The 19512-nt window shown below is 36.2% G+C and overlaps 4 protein-coding genes and 1 long non-coding RNA gene across 5 annotated transcripts in view; all 5 read left to right on the top strand.

The window, feature by feature from the left end:
• The window catches only part of LOC141827186 (zinc finger BED domain-containing protein RICESLEEPER 2-like), a 1902-nt gene extending 710 nt beyond the window's left edge, over positions 1-1192 (top strand). The window contains exon 2 of the mRNA XM_074714430.1: positions 53-1192. Within this exon, the coding sequence (XP_074570531.1) occupies positions 53-1192 (1140 nt within the window). The remainder of the gene's footprint in view (positions 1-52) is intronic.
• Positions 1193-1616: 424 nt separating this feature from the next.
• On the top strand, positions 1617-2049 carry LOC141827801 (uncharacterized). Its single transcript, XR_012601709.1, has 2 exons — positions 1617-1681; positions 1761-2049. It is a non-coding gene; the product is annotated as an uncharacterized LOC141827801 (long non-coding RNA).
• Positions 2050-4268: 2219 nt separating this feature from the next.
• LOC141827185 (ruBisCO large subunit-binding protein subunit alpha-like) lies at positions 4269-7034 on the top strand. The gene is made up of 7 exons (XM_074714429.1): positions 4269-4611; positions 4690-4812; positions 4860-4912; positions 5035-5242; positions 5415-5560; positions 5660-5966; positions 6614-7034. Exons 1-7 carry the CDS (start codon positions 4269-4271, stop codon positions 6985-6987), a joined length of 1554 nt encoding a protein of 517 aa, XP_074570530.1. The 3' UTR covers positions 6988-7034.
• A 159-nt stretch (positions 7035-7193) lies between these two features.
• On the top strand, positions 7194-14160 carry LOC141827583 (glycerol-3-phosphate dehydrogenase SDP6, mitochondrial). Its single transcript, XM_074714872.1, has 7 exons — positions 7194-7770; positions 8020-8493; positions 9102-9433; positions 10620-10780; positions 12358-12616; positions 13521-13818; positions 13887-14160. Exons 1-7 carry the CDS (start codon positions 7404-7406, stop codon positions 13889-13891), a joined length of 1896 nt encoding a protein of 631 aa, XP_074570973.1. The 5' UTR covers positions 7194-7403; the 3' UTR covers positions 13892-14160.
• A 597-nt stretch (positions 14161-14757) lies between these two features.
• On the top strand, positions 14758-19038 carry LOC141826554 (uncharacterized). Its single transcript, XM_074713809.1, is given in 6 exon segments — positions 14758-14810; positions 14812-15104; positions 16209-16309; positions 17035-17151; positions 17225-17326; positions 18699-19038. Coding segments are annotated over 6 exon segments (837 nt in total). The 3' UTR covers positions 18870-19038.
• The last annotated feature ends 474 nt before the right edge of the window (positions 19039-19512 follow it).

Here is a 19512-nt window from a genome sequence, read left to right as displayed (position 1 = left end):
GCAACAACCTGAGACAATTGAAGAAGAGGATGAAAGTCCATAAGCTCTAAAGAAAAGAAAACGGACATCCAAAGTGTGGGATGACTTTAAAGAAGTTACTCTTCCGAATGGGGCAATAAAGGCTGAATGTATTCATTGTAAACATCGGCTCACAATAAACAAGTCTGGTGTTACATCCCATTTTTTGAGACACCTCAAGGGTTGTATGAGGAAGCAGATTAGTGAAAAAGGTCAAAATAATCTTACTGTCTCTACAACTATTGTTGAATTAGAAACTGTCAATGCTGTCCAGAATTTTAAATATGATCATGGGAAGATAAGGGAGATTCTTTCTCACATGATCATTGTTCATGAGTTGCCATTCCTTTTCTCAGAATATGAAATATTCAATTTATTGATGAGGACAACGACTCCACATTATCAGAAAATTAGTCGTGCTACTGTGAAAAAAGATTGCACAGCTTCTTATGAAATTGAGAAGAAAAAAGTAATGACATCATTAAAAGATGTGAATAGAGTTAGTGTGACTACTGATTTATGGAAGTCAGATCAGAAGATTTCATATATGGTTGTCACTTGTCACTATGTGGACTCTAGTTGGAATTTGCAGAAGCGGAATCTGAATTTTTTAGATGTTCCTCCACCTCATAATGGTGTTTCCATTTGTGATGTGTTAAATAAGTGCTTGGTTGAATGGGGAATTGAAAATAAGGTATGGTCAGTTACAGTTGATAATGCTAGCTATAATGATGTAGCTGTGAGGATGTTGAAGGATAATCTCTCCTATAAAAATAATCTTTCTCTTGGTGGCAAATTATTTCATGTAAGATGCTGTGCACACATCTTAAATCTGTTAGTGCAAGATGGGTTATCTGAGATCCAAGATATTATTTTCAATGTACGTGAAAGTGTGAAACACATAACTGCCTCAGAGACTCGTGTTACTATATTTAGTGAAATTTCAAAGCAATTGAAATTATCTTCAAAGAAGCTTGTTTTGGATTGTTGCACAAGATGGAATGCAACATTTTGCATGTTATCAGCTGCTTTAGAGTTCAAAGATGTTTTTCCTAGATATGCAGCAAGGGATACAACTTATACTTTTTTGCCAAGTGAGGAGGATTGGAAGAAGGTTAGTGTTGTTTGTTCATTTCTTGAAGAATTTAATGAAGTAACTCATCAATTTCCTTGATATCTAAACTTTTGCAGCTATTTTTCACTTTAAGCTTGCCTCAAGATCTTATTCCATCACCATCTGGTCTTTTGATATATGATTTGATGTTGTACCGTCACTTTAGCCACATGAAAGTACAGTTCATCAATCTGTTTTGTTGTATATTTATTGATGTCAAAATTATCTAGTAAATTTGTAGGCAATCTTGTTAAGCTAGCTTTTTGCCTTGTAAAATGCAGAAATCAGTAAAATTGTAGGCATCTAGTAAAATGGTTAGTTACGTTGTTGGTTCTATGTGATTATACTTATGAATCTTCTCTGGTATGGCTAAATCATTAATGTCGAAATAATTTATAAATTATTATTTACTTGCTACCATATGGTTTATATATTATTTTGTTCATGTTTAAATGTCTAATTTTTTGGTACTATGTATGTAAAGGAAAAATCAGAGATTAAAGAAATTCAATTGACTTAGATGCTGCTTTCATTATCATCCATCAAGAGGTATTGACAAAGTCATCATTTTATCTTATGATTTTATTGTAAGTTTGTTAGATGCATAACAATAACTTGTATTTTGCAGGTTTACTAGTTTGAAGAAATAAATTGTAGGGCATTGGATGAACTTACTTGAATGTACAAGTTAAATTGTTTGGTATCGTCCAGATTTGGCATGAACTTGATTCCTTTATGTTTGGATCTGAATTTGTGAATTTTACTGTTTGTTGTGATGAATGATTTATGATGGTTTTATGTTTCTTTGCTTGTAATTTTCATGTTATGTATGGTTAAGAACTATTAAGTGTGAAGGATATTTATGTGGCATGTGCTAACATTTTAAGTTGTTTAATGTTTTGTTAATTTGATGCTTATGACTTTGATTTTGATTTTATATGTTATGTATTTATTTTTACAAGTGATTTTCATGTTTTGTATGTAGTTGATTTTCATGTATTATAGGGGTTTTCACGAGCTCGAACTCGAGCTCGATTACGTGCTTAACGAGCTCGAATTCGAGCTCGATTATGTGCTTAACGAGCTCGAACTCGAGCTTGTTTATCGATCTCAAAATAATATGTTAACGAGCCGAGCTCGAACTAAGTTCGTTTAATTTTTAAACGAGCTATTTTCGAATCGAGCCCGAGCCGTTCGCGAACTATTTAATTTTGTTACGAGCCGAGCTTGAGCTTAAGCATTAAAGCTCGAATCGAACTCGAGCCGAGTTCGAGCCTAGAGAAAAATCAAACGAGCCGAGCTCAAGCCTCTTACTGTTTGGCTTGGCTCGGTTCGATTACACCCCTATACCTGAATATATGTAAGAGTTAATGAGCGGGGTCACTTGACAAATTAAAGAAGAGCAGAATGAGAGGATGAGGTGGATGAAATTCCTGTTTACTACTTATCATTTATTGTCTTTACTCGTTTGACTTGAAATGTTAACCGTCAATGGTCCATTATTTAGTGATTACAAATCCACTGTTAATGTCGACCGTTTCAGATTCAACTGTTAATACGTCGATTATGTACTTAAGCAAGTAGTAAAAATAGATTCGGGTGTAAAAATATAAATTAATCCACTTAAATATTTGTTTTTTCTTGACCGATCTGACATTTGACGCGTGTAAATTATGCTCACATACTAGTCATATGAGTTTAATACAATCTAAACAAATTTGTGTTAAAGAGAGTCTCTCAACACACAATTTCACACCATTCAGAATGATGATTCATTATAATTCAATTTTCAAACAATTCAACTTCCACTGTAGCATTAAAGATATCCGTATTAATTTAAATATTAATATATATCACCTTTATAAAAAAAAATATAAAATTCATATAATATATATATAGTTATAAATTTATAGTCGTGAATTTGAATTAGATTCATCGGATTGTGCTTGGTCTATCTTATTGAACCATTTAAGCGGATCAGATTAAAATTTTTTCAACCCATTTAAAAGTAGATTCAAGTGGACTGACCCTGCTAGGTTCATAATCCTTGTGGATCAGTCTGTGATATATTTGGATAGATCTGCGAATTGAAAAAATTTATTTATTAATTTTTAAATTTAAAATTAAAGTAGAAATTGAATATACTAGTGGTCTTGATCCATTTAAATCGTAATTCAAATTTAAAATTTTTAATTTGACTCGTTTAAATTATAATCCAAATTTAAAAGTTTTCTCAATATTTTTTATTTTTTTTATAGATTCATAAATTAACCTCTAATCAATAACCTATTTTGAATTAGGTTGGATTGAAAATTTCCTAACCTAATAAGTTGGTAAGTCAGCCAATCTTATGGATTTTTGATAGGTTAGTCTGTCCGATTATGAATTGCCCGTTTGACATTCACTAATAAAAAAAATAATAAAAGGACATTTTAAAAAAACTTGATAGGAATTTTATAGTCTCATCGCTGGTGATATCGATTTCTAAACGGCACCGGCAACAGCCTGTTCCCATCAAAAGCAAGATCGAACGTTCTTCTCCTTGAATTTAAGTATTAACTCTTTTTAAGCACGAGGAATGACGTGCTGTTCATTTTATCTTGATACACGTGTGTATCTAATTTTTTTAATTTAAATATTATATTTTAAATTTTAAATCATATTATCTAAATACTATACCCTCACATCTAAATTAAAAAAAAAATTGAAAACAAATTTAACATCAGATACATTAGATAAACACGATTGCACATGGTGAAGTAAGCATATTTTTATTCAACTGTAGAATCGATTGGAATATTTTTATTCGTATAAATTCTTTATCTGACAAAGAAAATTATAAAAAATAGTACGAAATATGATTATTTGAGGATACTATTTAGCGGAGCGATTGTGTTACGGTTCATGATTTTAATATCGAGATAGAGCATGATACTTTATAATAAATTGATTATGGAGTCGACTGCTAATGATTTCAACATAAGTATTTTTCAGATTTACTGTGATGATTGATAAAAAACTTCCATATTATTTCTAGTTAGTTGATTCAAAAAATTTAACAATTTAAATTACTAAAAATGTAAATTAAAATAACTGAAGTTTGAATTCCAATTGAGGATGATTTTGGAAGGTTATAATGTTTGGGCTCTTAGATGGGCCAAATGTCTTTGCTCTCCCGAAGCTTCTGGAATCTCCGCCTATCTTCCGTCGTCCTACCGAAACCCTCCGTTTCGTAAACCCGCTGCCCTCCCTGACATTTCTCCGATGGCCTCCGTCAACGCTGTCCATCCTACGCTCCTCCCCGCGCCAGGAGTGCCTGAGGGGGAGAGTGGGCCAGAGGCAGAGGCCCGATGCGCGCCGGAAGCTCGTCGTGCGAGCCATGGGGAAGAGCATCGCCTTTGATCAGAGTTCCAGGTCGGCTCTTCAGGCCGGCGTCGAGAAGCTTGCTAATGCCGTCGGTGTAACCCTTGGTCCTAGAGGTATTGCTTCTGTGACTGACTTGTTCTTTCGGTTTCAATTCTTTGCTATTTGTCTTTGTGTATTCTGTGTTTTTTTAGGAGTTTTGCATCTTAGAGTTGGGTTTGATTATTGGATACAAAACATCTGTCAGAACTGTTATGCGTGCTCTTCAACAATTCTTGCTGATGTTACTCTTACCGGCGCGAGCCTTTTAGTATATTGTACAATTCATTATGTGCTTGAAATCCTTGTTTCATATGAACTGCAGGGAGAAACGTCGTGTTAGATGAGTATGGAGCTCCAAAAGTTGTCAATGATGGTGTAACTAGAGGTATGTAGTGTCTTTCATGAACTAAGATCCTAGAGCCTAAATTAGCTTCCTTCAGTAGTCTAGTTTGTAGTAGGATGAGTGATACACTATGTTCTGTTATTTTGAAATGAAGGTTGCTAGTAAGACAAACGACTCAGCTGGCGATGGCACAACAACTGCATTGGTTCTTGCACGAGAAATCATCAAGTTAGGTTTATTAAGTGTTACTTCTGGTGCAAATCCTGTGTCCATCGAGAAGGGAATTGATAAGACTGTTAATGGTCTGGTTGAAGAGCTTGAGAAGAAATCGCGACCTGTCAAGGGACGTGCTGATATCAAAGGTAGAATGTGTTGGATGCACACTGTTACTTGCGATTTTGTTATCCTGCGTTTCTAAATGTTCTTAGCTCTTTTCTAGACATATATTACCTTGAGTTTTTGAAAGTTTTTATCCTGTAGCTTTGAATTCTTTTAAGAAGGCAAATATCTGATGAATATTTGTATCTGCTGCAGCTGTTGCATCGATTTCTGCTGGGAATGATGAATTCATAGGAACTATGATTGCTGATGCTATTGATAAAGTTGGTCCTGATGGTGTGCTATCTATTGAGTCCTCATCCTCATTTGAAACTACTGTTGAAGTTGAAGAAGGGATGGAGGTAAGACTTGTGAATTTGCTTTTGATTTAGTTGCTTAATTGTTTTAGCCTACAATTTTGAGCAATTTCTTAAGACTTCAGTGCCTTTTGGGTCGGGTAGATTGATCGAGGCTACATCTCTCCGCAGTTTGTTACAAATCCTGAAAAACTGCATGTTGAATTTGAGAATGCCAAAGTTCTTGTGACTGATCAAAAGATTTCAACAATAAAGGAAATCATACCTTTGTTGGAAAAGACCACTCAATTGAGAGCTCCGCTTCTCATTATCGCAGAGGATGTGACTGGTGAGGCTTTAGCAACTCTGGTTGTGAATAAGCTTCGAGGTATTCTGAATGTTGCTGCAATCAAAGCTCCTGGATTTGGCGAAAGAAGAAAGGCTCTTCTTCAAGATATTGCCATTGTTACAGGTATTCTTAATTTTCTTGTTCAAATCTCTATCTATAAGTTTCTTATACATTTAAGTTATTGCAATTATAAGCAATTAATTAAGGTTACACAAGTTCAATTAACACATCTTCGATTATGGAACTGTCCTCCATCTTATGAATGACATTCTGAGCTTAACTAGAGTGTGGGTGCTTATGAAAAGTTAGGAACTAAAATCTTTGTGACTGAATTACCAAGGCATTTAGTCTTTCATATCTGACCAAATTGATTAATTTCTGGTATCTTTCATTATTTATTGCACTGTTTATTGGTCTAGATGTTCTTATGTTTGTTGATTTCACAATCTGAAAAGCAAAAATTGTTTTACTTTTAAAATTTTGAATTATTTTTTTCTTTTTTTTTTTTGTAAAAGATGGAATCTGGTATCTTCAGCGACTCTACATGGTCGGTTTTACTATTATCTATGAGAAGATAAATCTTGAAGCTCGATATCAAGCATATCAGGACTAGTGATTTCTGCTGCTTGTTAAATTTACAAACAACTATGCCTTGAAGTGGCTTCTTTTGCCAATGAAAATATCTTCCTTCTATCAGACCATTGATTAACATTTTCATGTTTCTGAGTTCCAAGCAAAAGATCTTGGTTTGTTGATGGAGAATGTTTCAGTCGAACAACTTGGTACAGCAAGGAAGATCACAATCTCCCAGAACTCGACTACCCTGATCGCTGAGGCTGCATCCAAGGATGAGATCCAGGCTAGGATTGCCCAATTAAAGAAAGAACTCGCAGAGACGGACTCTATTTATGATTCTGAGAAGCTAGCAGAGAGGATTGCTAAACTCTCTGGTGGCGTAGCCGTTGTAAAGGTCGGTGCTGCCACTGAAACAGAACTCGAAGATCGCAAGCTGAGAATAGACGACGCCAAGAATGCCGCATTTGCTGGCATTGTTCCTGGTGGAGGCGCTGCCCTTGTTCGCCTCTCCACTTTTGTGCCGGCCATCAAAGACAAGATCGAAGACGCCGACGAGCGTGAACAATGATTTTTGATCATAAGGTAAATTTGGAAAGAAATATCCCATGTATGGAATTCGGGGTTTAAAAATTATTTATTTATTTGATAATTTAGATATTTAATTTTTCGAATCGATTATTTATTATTTTTAGATCTTTGCTGCAGACGTGTACGAGCGTGAATAGTTTGAATTACAATTACTATATATGGAAACGTATTTTAATATAATAATATTTAAGTATAGTAATGTTAATTTACTTTAACATGGTAATAAACTCTTTTGATAAATATTCCGCATGCGGATCCGCTATCCGGATCTGGTTCGCTCGGCTTGTGCCGGTAGCGATGATTTATTCCCGATAAAGCAGCCCTCCGACGACTGCCTCCGTCGCGCCCAAGAACTTCAGACTCTCCGCCTCCGATCCTTCTCTCTGCCTCCTAACCATGGCGGCCGCTTCTCGCTTGAAGGGACTCGGAGCAGTCCTCGCTGCCTCGGGCGCATCCTGGGCGGCCGTTGCGCTCGTCCAGCCACCGACGGTCTCCGCCTCCGAACGCGGCCCCTCCGGGATCGAATCCGCCCGACGAAAGATCGCCGATCCCTTCGCTGTAGTACCTGCGAGGGAGGTCCAGGAGTCGGCCCTGATCGGGTCCAGCCCCATTAACCCGCTCGATGTCCTCGTGATCGGCGGTGGGGCTACCGGCTGCGGCGTCGCGCTGGATGCCGCCACCCGGGGGCTTCGTGTGGGTCTCGTCGAGAGGGAGGATTTCTCGTCGGGGTCGTCTTCGAGGTCCACTAAATTAGTACACGGAGGTTAGTAGTTCTCAATTTCGTTTAGCAGTTTCCCCCTTTTTGTTACTTTTTTTCTTTATTTCAATGAACAATTCATCCACATGCACCAAAAGCTTCTTAGATACTATATGCTAACATCCAAGATTCCTATGGCAATTTTCAATTAAATTAATCTTTGGTTGCAAATGAAAGTGTGCTCCTGTGCATACATTTTTATGGTGCATCTAAATCAGTGGCTTTCAGTCTTACTTGTTGAGAATTACTTCTCAGGTGTACGATATTTGGAAAAAGCTGTGTTCAATCTTGACTATGGGCAGTTGAAACTGGTTTTCCATGCACTAAGGGAGCGTAAGCAAGTCATTGATAACGCCCCACATTTATGCCAAGCATTGCCCTGCATGACACCTTGTTTTGAGTGGTTTGAGACTGTATATTATTGGATTGGACTAAAATTATATGATCTTGTTGCTGGCCGAAGGATGCTACACCTCTCGCGATATTATTCTGCAAATGAATCGGCTGAACTTTTTCCAACACTGGCCAAGAAAGGTCACAAGGGAAGCTTGAAAGGAACTGTTGTATATTATGATGGGCAAATGAATGATTCACGGCTGAATGTAGGACTAGCTTGTACTGCTGCATTAGTCGGTGCTGCTGTTCTTAACCATGCAGAAGTAGTGTCCTTGATTAAGGATGAAGTCGGTGAGCGAGTAGTTGGTGCACGAATTCGCAATCAATTGTCAGGTACATCTAAGCAAGTTCATTTTGCTCTTTTATTTTTCTTTTTAAAAATGATTTCCACATTTAACTTTAAATATGGAATCAGGAAAATGATCACAAAATTGAACCATCAAACTAGCTTTTGTGTGTTAATTGGTATTGTAGTTGTAGATGAAATATGCTTCTGAATCTTGTTGTACAGATGATTATAGATGCAGCAGAGCTATGTAACTGTCATTTTTAGCTAAGTTTGCATAGCTGCTCCAGTAGTAGCCATCATGTCATTTTAAGAAGCTCTATTAAAGCAAACATCCTGATCCCTCAGCCAAGAGCTATTCCTATTGACAGAATTATGACCATGTATGCTAAATCACTGGATTAGCTCTTTTACGTAATTGCATACTGAATTGGCTGAGAAAATAACAAATAATGGACTTCTCAACATATATTGCATCAACTCTACAATGCTTTTGTCATGGCAATGCTTCTTAACATAGACTTACATAATTTTGAAGTAGTTCTTGACAATTGCAAAGTTTATGCTTGAATGAGATATGAATTCTTGACCAACACTAAGGAAACTGTCTTCTTTTTACCTGTTATGCTCCTTAACAAATATGAACATTCATCAGGTAAAGAGTTTGATACATTTGCAAAAGTTATTGTAAATGCGGCTGGACCCTTTTGTGACAGCATAAGAAAAATGGCCAATAAAGATGCACCAGCAATGATATGTCCAAGTAGTGGTGTCCACATAATACTTCCTGATTATTATTCTCCTGAGGGCATGGGACTAATTGTTCCCAAAACAAAAGATGGACGGGTTGTTTTTATGTTGCCTTGGTTGGGAAAGACACTTGCTGGCACTACAGATTCTAGCACTGCCATTACAATGCTCCCAGAGCCACATGAAGATGAAATACAATTTATATTGGATGCCATTTCTGACTATCTTAATGTCCAGGTTTGCACAATGCTTACTTCGTATCTATAATCTTCAGTTTAATTAGGTTTTGCTTGCATATTTTTCTGCCTGTAAGTTCATTGTTAGTTATAGTTTTAATACTTTTGGTGTCATAATAAACCAAGTATCACTTCATTTGGATATAGCTATTACATTCAGTTAATAGTAGCATTAAATATTTCCTCTAAGACAACTGAGAAGAAATATCAATCACCAAGGCACTTTCATTGTCAATTATTTTTAGTTTTCCCATGTAATCACCTCATATAATTTGTTTCACCCCTCTAATTAGTCCGGAAAATACTTGGTATTTGTAGGATATATTATCAATGCAATGTCAATATCCTCTTTGTGATAATTTCCTGAGGTGGCAGTTATTAGAAATATGAATCCTTGAACTATTCAAGAATAAAAAATGCTGATGTTTGTTATTTTTATTCATTGTTTCATCCTAATAAAAATTCTGGAAAAGTATCATAAGAACTAATTCTTTACAAATTATTTAGGAAAGCAATCATCTTTAGTTATGTTAGCCTTCTAGAAAAATAAGATGCATCCTTTTTCTAAATTGCTTCATTATTTAAACAATTTAGGATTGAATGGGAATATAGGGTCATGATTGAATGGGAGTAAAAATCAAAATTGAGAAGATTGATTTTCTACTGAATGCATTAAGGATTCTTCCATTGCTTGGTAACACAAAAAGGCATAGGCAAAACGAACAATAGATTCCTTTTGATACTCAATTTTTTTTCCTGGAATAGAACTTGCGGTCATTTAATGATTGATAACTTTTGGGAATTTTTAATTTGAAACTCAGTGTCTACATTTATTACTAAGTTGTTCCATTTTGAGAAAACTTACCATAGAAATAAATTACAATGTGGGGAAGAGGAAGAAGAGGGATGTATGGAATTCGTAAACTAAGGAAAAGTAGAAGATGGTTGAACTATCTTTAGCAAGAATGTTAGTTAGCTTATTCAACCTAGATGCGTTGATAACATCATTAAATTTGATTCATAATATGCTGAAGCTCTGGTTGATGGAGAGACAAATTTAGAAGACGAAGTGTTATATATGTATTATACATAACTATTCATTGTGGTCATTCCATTAAATCAGCAAATGTATATAGAACCATTTGAAAAGTTACAGATTTTGATTCATAATTTGGTTAAAACATCAGGTTAGACGTTCAGATGTGCTTTCTGCATGGAGTGGTATCCGACCATTGGCCATTGATCCATCAGCAAAAAACACTGAGAGTATATCCAGAGATCATGTCATCTTTGAGGATCATCCTGGTTTTATAACTATAACAGGTGGAAAGTGGACTACATACCGAAGGTAACCTTCATTGCAAGTAAATCTCTGAATAAATTTCTCTCGATCTCACTTCTATAATGTCACACTAAGCAAGCAACAGACAAAAAGAACTTCTGTAATTTCGTCTGAATGTTATTTTACCTGATTTTAACTGGAAAAGTTAATTGCACTGCAGAAAGTTGACTACATATTGAAGCTAACCTTTCTTACCAAATCCCAGTAAATCAATGATAAATTTTCCTCAATGTAATTTTTAGATGTCATGCTTTGTTGTGATCAATGGACAATAGTCTTTTGTAATTTCATTGATTTTGATTTTATTTGGAAAAATATTTTAAGATGTGCGACCATACTAGTCTTCAATTACTCAATCGCCTGAATTGGAATGAGCATCTGAAATACTTAATATTTGCTGACATTGGTTTGTTTTGCATCATACCATAATCAGTTTTAGAAATATAGCCATTTGATTCCATGATATACAGCTTTAGTTGATCTACAACATCAGCAAGCAGTGAGTGTCAACTATTTGCGGCCTGCCCGATGAGTCTTATCCTGTCATTTAATTCTAGCAAAACTATATCATCCTTCACTTTACTAACCTAGATTCTCCTCAGTTGGTGATAGCAACTCTAATAATAACTGTTATTCCATTGACACTATTTACAGTAATCATATTTTATTCAGTTGTAACCAATTTACCTTCCAGCACATACAGAACTAGTAAACATCGGTTGCATTATCATAATACATTCATGAGGTTCCATTGTCTGTTCTCCATAATCCTCAAGGCTGTTATTACTTATGGATTAGAGAAGGGAGAGGTAAAAGAGGGGAAGGAAAGGAGAGATGGGGGAGAATGGGGAGGGAGATAAGGTTGATTACTTGGTGATGTGAAGTAAAAGAAGGGACTATCCTGTTCCATCTTCCATGCCAAATCCATCTTCTTTTATCCCTTCTTGAAAACCACAAGACCACATATTATAAGCTTTAGCAAACACCTCATCAGACATCTATTGCCAACATCATCTTCTACCTATATGTTGCCACTTCTAGCCTAAGGATCCCTTATCACCCTCGATTCCCTCAATATGAAAAGGCAGCGCTGATGCTTGTCACTTTGTGGTCGTGGACCAATGCCCGGAAGTTCACATCTGATATCACCAACGATGATTACCACGTTTGGTTGTGGACATGAAGTCATGGTCTTTTTGCTAATTGGGTGACTCTTTCTGTTGTCATTTCCACTGGGAAGCAAAATTGACTAGAAGGAAGGTGCATCTGATTCCCTCGTGATTGGATTCCTTACTTCCAAGTAATCATAGTCTAATACTCACTGAAAATAGCCAAAAAAAAACGTACTTATGGGTTAGGATTAATGGAAGATGCCTTTAAGAGACAAACTATAGAAAAGATTGTTTGTACATTGGCATATCATTGTGTAATTCAATAACTAATGCACAATTGATGAAGTTGAGTTTATACCAACAGTTATATGTTTTAGTTGTTTGCACTGCATTCTGGACTTTCCGTAGAATGTTTGTGATAGATTTGTTTACAATTTCTTTATACTTGATAAATTTTTTTGTTATCATCAGCATGGCTGAAGATGCAGTTAATGCAGCAATAGAGTCAGGCAAGTTGAAACCTTCCAATGGTTGTGTGACCGATCACCTCCATGTTGCCGGTGGAGATGGATGGGATCCAGTGTCATTCACTATACTTGCTCAACAGTACGTACGAATGAAAAAAACACACAGTGGCAAAATTATTCCTGGGGTGATGGATAGTGCTGTTTCCAAGCATTTATCCCACGCATATGGTACTCTTGCTGAACGAGTAGCTACTATTGCTCAGGTCAGACTCAAGCATAGTCATTTTTTTTTGTCACAATAGAAAGTGAATTTCACAAACTAAGTGATTTCCAGTTTCCATTTTGGTTTTTGATGGCATCACATAGATGCTGGGAGTTTCAAGCTATTTTAGCTTATGAATATTGATGCACCTGTTCATCCTAAATTCCTTATGAGATATAAAATAACTCTGCTGCAGTTACTTATTCTTTTCTCTACATTAAATTCGAGTACAGATAACGTTAAAAAAAAAAACAAGATGATGCTTGATAACCTTTCCTTGGATTCTTTAGCTCTGGAAGATTCAAGCACACTAGCATTTGAAAACATCATCCTGCATTTAGAGCTTTCTAAGAATGTATTTTTCCAAGGATAGTAAGGATAAAGAGACTATGTTTTATAATATCCCCTTCTCAACTTATGAGGTTGCAGATATCAACATTTTGTTAAATTTACTCACAGAACCCGCAAATATGTTTAGCGGTATCATGTCAATCGAAAAGGTTTGCATTTGGTTTTTTGTTTTTTGTACGTTATTGCCTGTGCTACGACATCAGTGAAGAATATCTTGGCTGAGCATGTGGAATTGCTGCTTTGCTAGCAATTTTAATAGAGATTTGATAGATGCTATAGTACTTGAACTCTTCATCTGCCTCTTCCAACCCATTGGGCAAAATTCGGAGTGGGCACTTGAATTCTTATTAAAATTCGTAGAAATAGTTGTGCAGTTCAGATTCACATTCATTGTAGATGCTTTTACTTGAGTCTAAGTAACACCGATAAGATGGGAAAGGAAACATCACTTACCGGAAAGGAAACCTCAGTGATGTTTATGGTCATTGTTTTAGTATGCTATCTACTTGGTCCAAGTGCTTCATATGCTTTCTCACTATGTGTTCTTTTGACAGAATGAGAATTTGGGGAAACGACTAGCCCATGGATACCCCTTCCTAGAAGCTGAGGTTGCATATTGTGCGCGGAACGAGTATTGCGAATCAGCTGTCGACTTCATCGCTCGAAGGTCTAGACTTGCTTTTCTTGACACTGATGCAGCAGGTCGGGCATTGCCCCGTGTAATAGAGATTCTGGCCGCCGAGCACAAGTGGGACAGAGCCAGACAAAAGCTAGAGTTGCGAAAGGGCAAGGAATTTTTGGAAACATTCAAATCATCAAAAAATGCACAGTTTCGCGATGGAAAACACACAGGTAAGAGAACCATCTCTTCCATTTTTCTTTCTGAAGTGAACTCTGAAATTGCTCCTATCGTTTGGCAGCTTGATGAACCCGATTTTTTCGGAACGGCAATAGCACTGGATGTCTATGAACGAGATTCGACATAATGATCCTATCATACAGTAACAAGGACAAACTAATTTTAGCTGAAAAATTGAATGTTTATTTGTTGCATTACCTGTACCAATAAGAAGCTTTTTCTGTATTTGATCAGTGAAAGCTAAGATCATAAACATCGAATAACAGGGATTACGTTTGACAACTTCTGTTCATTGTCGTGCCAGTTCCATATTTATGAACGAACCATGTTTTGAAGCTCCAATTCTGAAGTCAGTATTGCCAATTATAGTATCTGGTCTTCCTGATTGTTATGAGGTTATATGTTTTGACTTTATGAGTTTGAGATAGCACTTTTTAAAAATGTTTGTAGTTTTTTTTTCTTTCAAAATGCCTTTTAAAAATTTTATTAATGTTAAAATGTAATTCTATTTTTTTTATGTAGGTGAAAATTTGGCTTTCCTAAATTTATTTTGTATTAATGTTTTTATTTTAATAAATAATGTTTTCAAGTTTTCATCTGTGTTTTTTCCCTCCAACTAGTCAGATGATAATATTTTTTAATCATTTAAAAGTATTTTTCTTCTACTTTTAAAGTGATTTAAGTAATTTTTTTTATTTTTTTAATGTCATTTTGAGAGGTACTTAGAAAAAAACGTGGGGGTATTTTTTTTAAATTATATATATATATATATATATATATTTCAAGGTCTCGAGAGAAGTAGAATCTACATGTGCCACCGCGCCTGATGCGTCCCACGACTCGGCCGAGTCACGACGAAGGGGTGGGCCATTCCTCCGCGCTTCCCCGCCTCGCCTTTCTCGTTGGCGAGGGCGGCGAGGATGGAAAATTAGATGCCACGGTTTTTATCACAACCACGGAAACCTCTTTTCCCTTCCCACCTCCCTTCTCCCTCTCTCTCTCATGGCGGATTCCTCCTCTGTGCTGCGCTTCTCCCCCTCCTTCCGCGCCGCGCTCTCCCCTTCCCGTCCTACCAGTCCGCCGAGACGACTCGCATTCCCCTCCTCTTATTCCTCCCCGTCTTCCTCCCTCGCCTCTCCTCCGCCCAGGCGCTTGTGTCTTCGCGGTCGACGATCGGTCCGCCCCCGCGCCAAGGAGTCCGATGACGAGGCCGGCTGCTTCGGGGACGATCCCTATGGTCCTTACCCCTGGGAATCCTCCGCCTTCTCCGAGGGGCCGAGTATGACTCGCAATCCCTGCAATCTCCGAATTCTAGGGTTTCGATTTTTGTTGCTTCATGGCTGTTCATTTTGGTTGCCGTGTCAATTTAGTCAGGATTTCCGGATCGTAATGTGTCCCGGTGTCGACTTTCTGTATTCGATTTCGATTTTTTTAAAACTTAACTTTCCGATGGCACGTCAATAACTGTATCGATTTGTTTGGCTAGTTTTTGTGTTTCTTTGAATTGCAAACATGGCTGGGCATTTTAGTCCTTGCAGAGTATGTTGTCGTACTTAAAGCTTTGTGCTTGCTTGATGTATGCCTTTTTTTTAGATTCAATTTAAGATCTTTTTGTTTGAACGGAAAAGTAATTTAGGCTTCTTCAAAAAGTTGTTCCGAATGTCGTTATCAGTTATTAGTGCTCTTCTTGTTCTTATTCAACTTTATGAACTTTGTTTTATTTTTGCTTCCATTGCAATCTTATCTCCTAGAAATTGATGAGGATCGTACATCTGCGTGAAGCTAACTGATTGTAATGATTCTCACAGCACATACCACAAACCATCAAACTCTTTGCGTCCTATTAAAGAATTCTAAATCTTCTATTCAGGAACAATTTTATTGTCATCACTTAGTTTTTGACCAACTAGGTATGCTGCGTCATGAATTGTAACTAATATATGGAAGATTGGTACAAGGTTAAGAGTACTCTAGTTTTATTCAAAGTAGTGGTCAACCTCCAGAAATGTGTAAATGTATCAGAACCGTACTAATAAAAAACCATGATAAGTGGGGTATGTTCTTCTAGAAGAGGATACGTGGGGGTATATTGGTGCGTACAATTGCTCATATTGTTTTTTCTTGAAGTAGTAACTAGAAGAAGATTCAAAAGTATGCATCTTTTTATGAAACTTGATAATTGGATAGAAAGTTGGGATTGGATGCATTACTAGCTTACAGAATTTTGCTGCTACTTTCTCCTTGGAAAAAGATTCCTACTGCTGTTTAGTTTGTATAATGTTCTATGATTGAAATATTTACTGGTACTTGTTTTGTTTGTTCAAAATATTTGCCTCATTTTTTCATATGATTGGAGTGCATGACTGTTCCTAAATTTTTCCAGTTATTCAATGGGTTCCACAAGATAAAATCACCCTTTTTACATCTGAGGGGCTCATTCAAATAGGAGGGTCATTGGTTCCTCATAGATTTTCTCCTATTAAGGTATTGACGTCTTATATATGTGTTATTTTGCAAGAACCTTGAACATTTATTCATTGATTTGTTTTTTTAAAAAAAAAATCTGTTCCCTTTTCATTCTGAATTCTAATTCTTTGTTCTTCTCCTCTCTCTCTCTCTCTCTCACACACACACACACACACACACACCAATTATTGATCTCAATCTTTTATCATGGAACCTTTTTTTTCCCACTTTTGTTTGTTGTTCTGATGAATAAACTTGTCTACACATGTGGCACATTGATATGGTGATATTTGGATGCCTTCCTGTTGTGTTCTAACTTACAAATAATTTTTTTTTACTGTCTAATTGATTACATTTGCCAAATAAGATCTACCTGCTGAGTGTGTCTCTTGACTTTTTTTTTGTTTGTGTGTGTTACTCAGATCCGTAATTATCCTGTAGTTTGATTATTTAATCTATGAATAGTTAGATGTGACCGAAAATTATTTGTATGTCTAACAAAAATCTACGTGGCTAGGATGTCTCTTTAGGTTCTTTTGCTTGAACAAAGGAACATCTTCTTAATTGTTCTACCTGTATTCAAGTTGTTGAGTTCTTAAAAATTTTACATTTACTGTTTTTTTTGTTTGAGCATGGTATGCATGCACATAAATTTCTTTTGGCATAGATAAATGTACTGCTCTGTTACTTATTATGCCATTTTGAGCAAATTTCTGCATAATGACATCGTGCATGTTGTTCAGAAGAGGCAAGGAAAATCACAGCTATCACAAAAAGTTCAGCGCTTTCAGGAGAGTGATTACATGGATCCCAATCAAGGATTATGCCTTGGTGCACTCTTTAATATTGCAGCGACAAATGTGTATATCTACCTCATTTTGCTGTAGTATAAATTTAGTTATATGATTAATATGTTATGGTGTATACCAACAGGGACTTGATAGGAGGCGAAGGATGTGTATCTTGGGCTTTTGCCGTTCCATTGAAATGTTGAGTGATGTTGTTGAAGATACTGTTGTAGAGCATGGTGGTGAGGTATGCTACAAAATTTTTGTCATGTTATCTTGAGTCTCCTCTTTATAATTGATGGTTAGTGCCAAATTCATTAGAATTGGGGACTATAAATTCTGAAACCTTCTTTGGAAAATAGACTTCCATAACTTAAGGGAAAAAAAATAAAAATTAGGTGATATAATCTTGGTTGCAACACGGGCATTACTTGCTACAGACATGTGATGCTAGTTTAGAAACAAGCATGCTATGGACATGTAGAGCTTAAAGTTCATTGTATTCATCATCTGATTTCTTACAATTATTTTTAAATGTTAGTCATATTTATCATACTTTCTAGTACACACTGATCTGCCCCCAGGACGTAGCCGAGCTCATTGTAGGTGGTAGAATTGCCACCACATAGCAAGGGTTGAATTGCAGCAACCGCGAAATACCCTCCCAAGTCTCACCTATGGGTTTGCTCGGTACCTGATTTACCTGCCTATACCTAGACGTGGAGCCAGCGATATTGGGCCGTTTGGGATGAGCGTAATCACCGTTTGCCACCACACTATAGTACACACTGATCTGATCCTGAAAGTGGTTGACAGACCTTGTAATTTCAATAATAAATATCTGTTGGGCTTGTGATAATGGAAGGATTGTGGAAGCCAGCAAAGAATGAAGAAGAGAGGGGGGGGGGGGGGGGGGGGGGTTGAAATTCAAATGTCTCCGGCAACGAATTGCTGCACCACCTTGCACAGTTGTACCTCTTGCCATGCTTATACAAACTCCTCTTACTTTCCACTTGGTCTCTGAACTCATATTCCCATGGATGAAGAAACATGAACCTGACTGGTGTGCTAACCTTGATGACCAAATAACAAACCATATCAGAAATTCAGATTTGCCAAGTTGCTCTTTAGACTTTTGTACAAAAAAGAAGGAAAATGCATATCAAGATAACCATTATTCTCACCAGGGAAGTAGAAATTAATGTTGGCTCTTTTTTAACCAACCTTTCTGGTTAATGTTAGCATCAGAATGATTAGTCTTCTGTTGTGTCAGTGTCACTGTGTTATGTTTTCATCTGTGGTTTAGAAGCATGGCAGTCTTTATTAAGATCTTTCGGACTAATTACATCACCCTTCCCTTTTATATTCTGAGTGATGCTTCCTATGCATTATATTTAAATAGTTATCAAGAAATTATGTGATTCTAATAAGATGGATAGTGGTTATGCATTTGGCTTTATCCTTTTGATCATCCTCGTGTAAACTGTAATCTGCGAGTTTTTTTTTCTTTTGCTTGTGAATTTAAGCTGAAGATGGACAGCACATCAAATATCCAAGCATTTTAGTCACCTTATGATCTCTCGATGAACTTTTGACAACAAGAATTTATGATCGCACAGGTTGTCACTGCAGAAAAAGTTAGCAGTGAAGGATTGCAAGAGAAGCTGACAATGACAGTAGTGGTGCCGCTGCTTTGGGGCGTTCCTCCTGCATCCGACACTCTTCGCGTTGCAGTTCGCAGCGGTGGAGGTATCGTGGAGAAGGTATATTGGCAGTGGATCTTCTTTTAAGGATCGTCCGTCACTGATCTCAGTTTTCTGTATATAGTGTCTGTATGATTTTCTAACTATTATGTCCGCAATTCTTCTGTGATCATGTTCTTTTCTGTATCTCGAACAAGAAATGATTATTGTAACACTGGAAATAGAAAGAAAAGAAGAATAAAAAAGATAACTCTAATCAGGTTACTGTTGCAATTTTTTTAAAAAAATTTTCTAGTTTCATGTTCTACAAAGGAGATCCCATTGTGTGTGTTGCTTTCGTATTTGCCTGAAGTCGAGGCTTTGGGAATTTTTTAGGCAAAATTTAAAGGGCATCAAATGATGTAAATCATCAAGATGATACTTATATTTTTTTGTTTAGTATTATTATAGTAGTTAGGTAGTTGTTATAATACGAAAATTTTGAATATTTTATTTTAATTAAAATTATTATAGATAACATTATCAAAATTATTTTAAAATAATTGTAACAATTACACCATTGTAGTTAAATTTTAAATATTATATTAAAACTTTTTTATTATTAAAATGTTTTTTATTAATTATCAAAATTATTTAAATTTTAATTAAAATTATTTGAAAACAATTATAGTAATTACCCGATTAGTTTTATAATATGTAACCATTACTAAGTAACTATTACATATTGTTA

This window comes from Curcuma longa, chromosome 4, assembly GCF_044706935.1.
Source record: "Curcuma longa cultivar G26 ecotype Majalengka, Jawa Barat chromosome 4, ITB_CL_G26_1.1, whole genome shotgun sequence".
Lineage (NCBI taxonomy): Eukaryota > Viridiplantae > Streptophyta > Magnoliopsida > Zingiberales > Zingiberaceae > Curcuma > Curcuma longa.
The sequence above is the reverse complement of the archived record's forward strand: the minus strand, read 5'-3'. Positions and strand labels throughout refer to the sequence as shown.

Bases quoted from the DNA above. Each gene is read 5' to 3' on its own strand.
- LOC141827583 (XM_074714872.1), top strand. From the start codon at position 7,404: ATGGCGGCCGCTTCTCGCTTGAAGGGACTCGGAGCAGTCCTCGCTGCC. The intron at 7,771-8,019 runs GTTAGTAGTTCT...ATTACTTCTCAG, and splicing joins CACTAAATTAGTACACGGAG to GTGTACGATATTTGGAAAAA. The intron at 10,781-12,357 runs GTAACCTTCATT...TGTTATCATCAG, and splicing joins AAGTGGACTACATACCGAAG to CATGGCTGAAGATGCAGTTA.
- LOC141827185 (XM_074714429.1), top strand. From the start codon at position 4,269: ATGTTTGGGCTCTTAGATGGGCCAAATGTCTTTGCTCTCCCGAAGCTT. The intron at 4,813-4,859 runs GTACAATTCATT...TATGAACTGCAG, and splicing joins CGCGAGCCTTTTAGTATATT to GGAGAAACGTCGTGTTAGAT. The intron at 5,243-5,414 runs GTAGAATGTGTT...TATCTGCTGCAG, and splicing joins GGGACGTGCTGATATCAAAG to CTGTTGCATCGATTTCTGCT.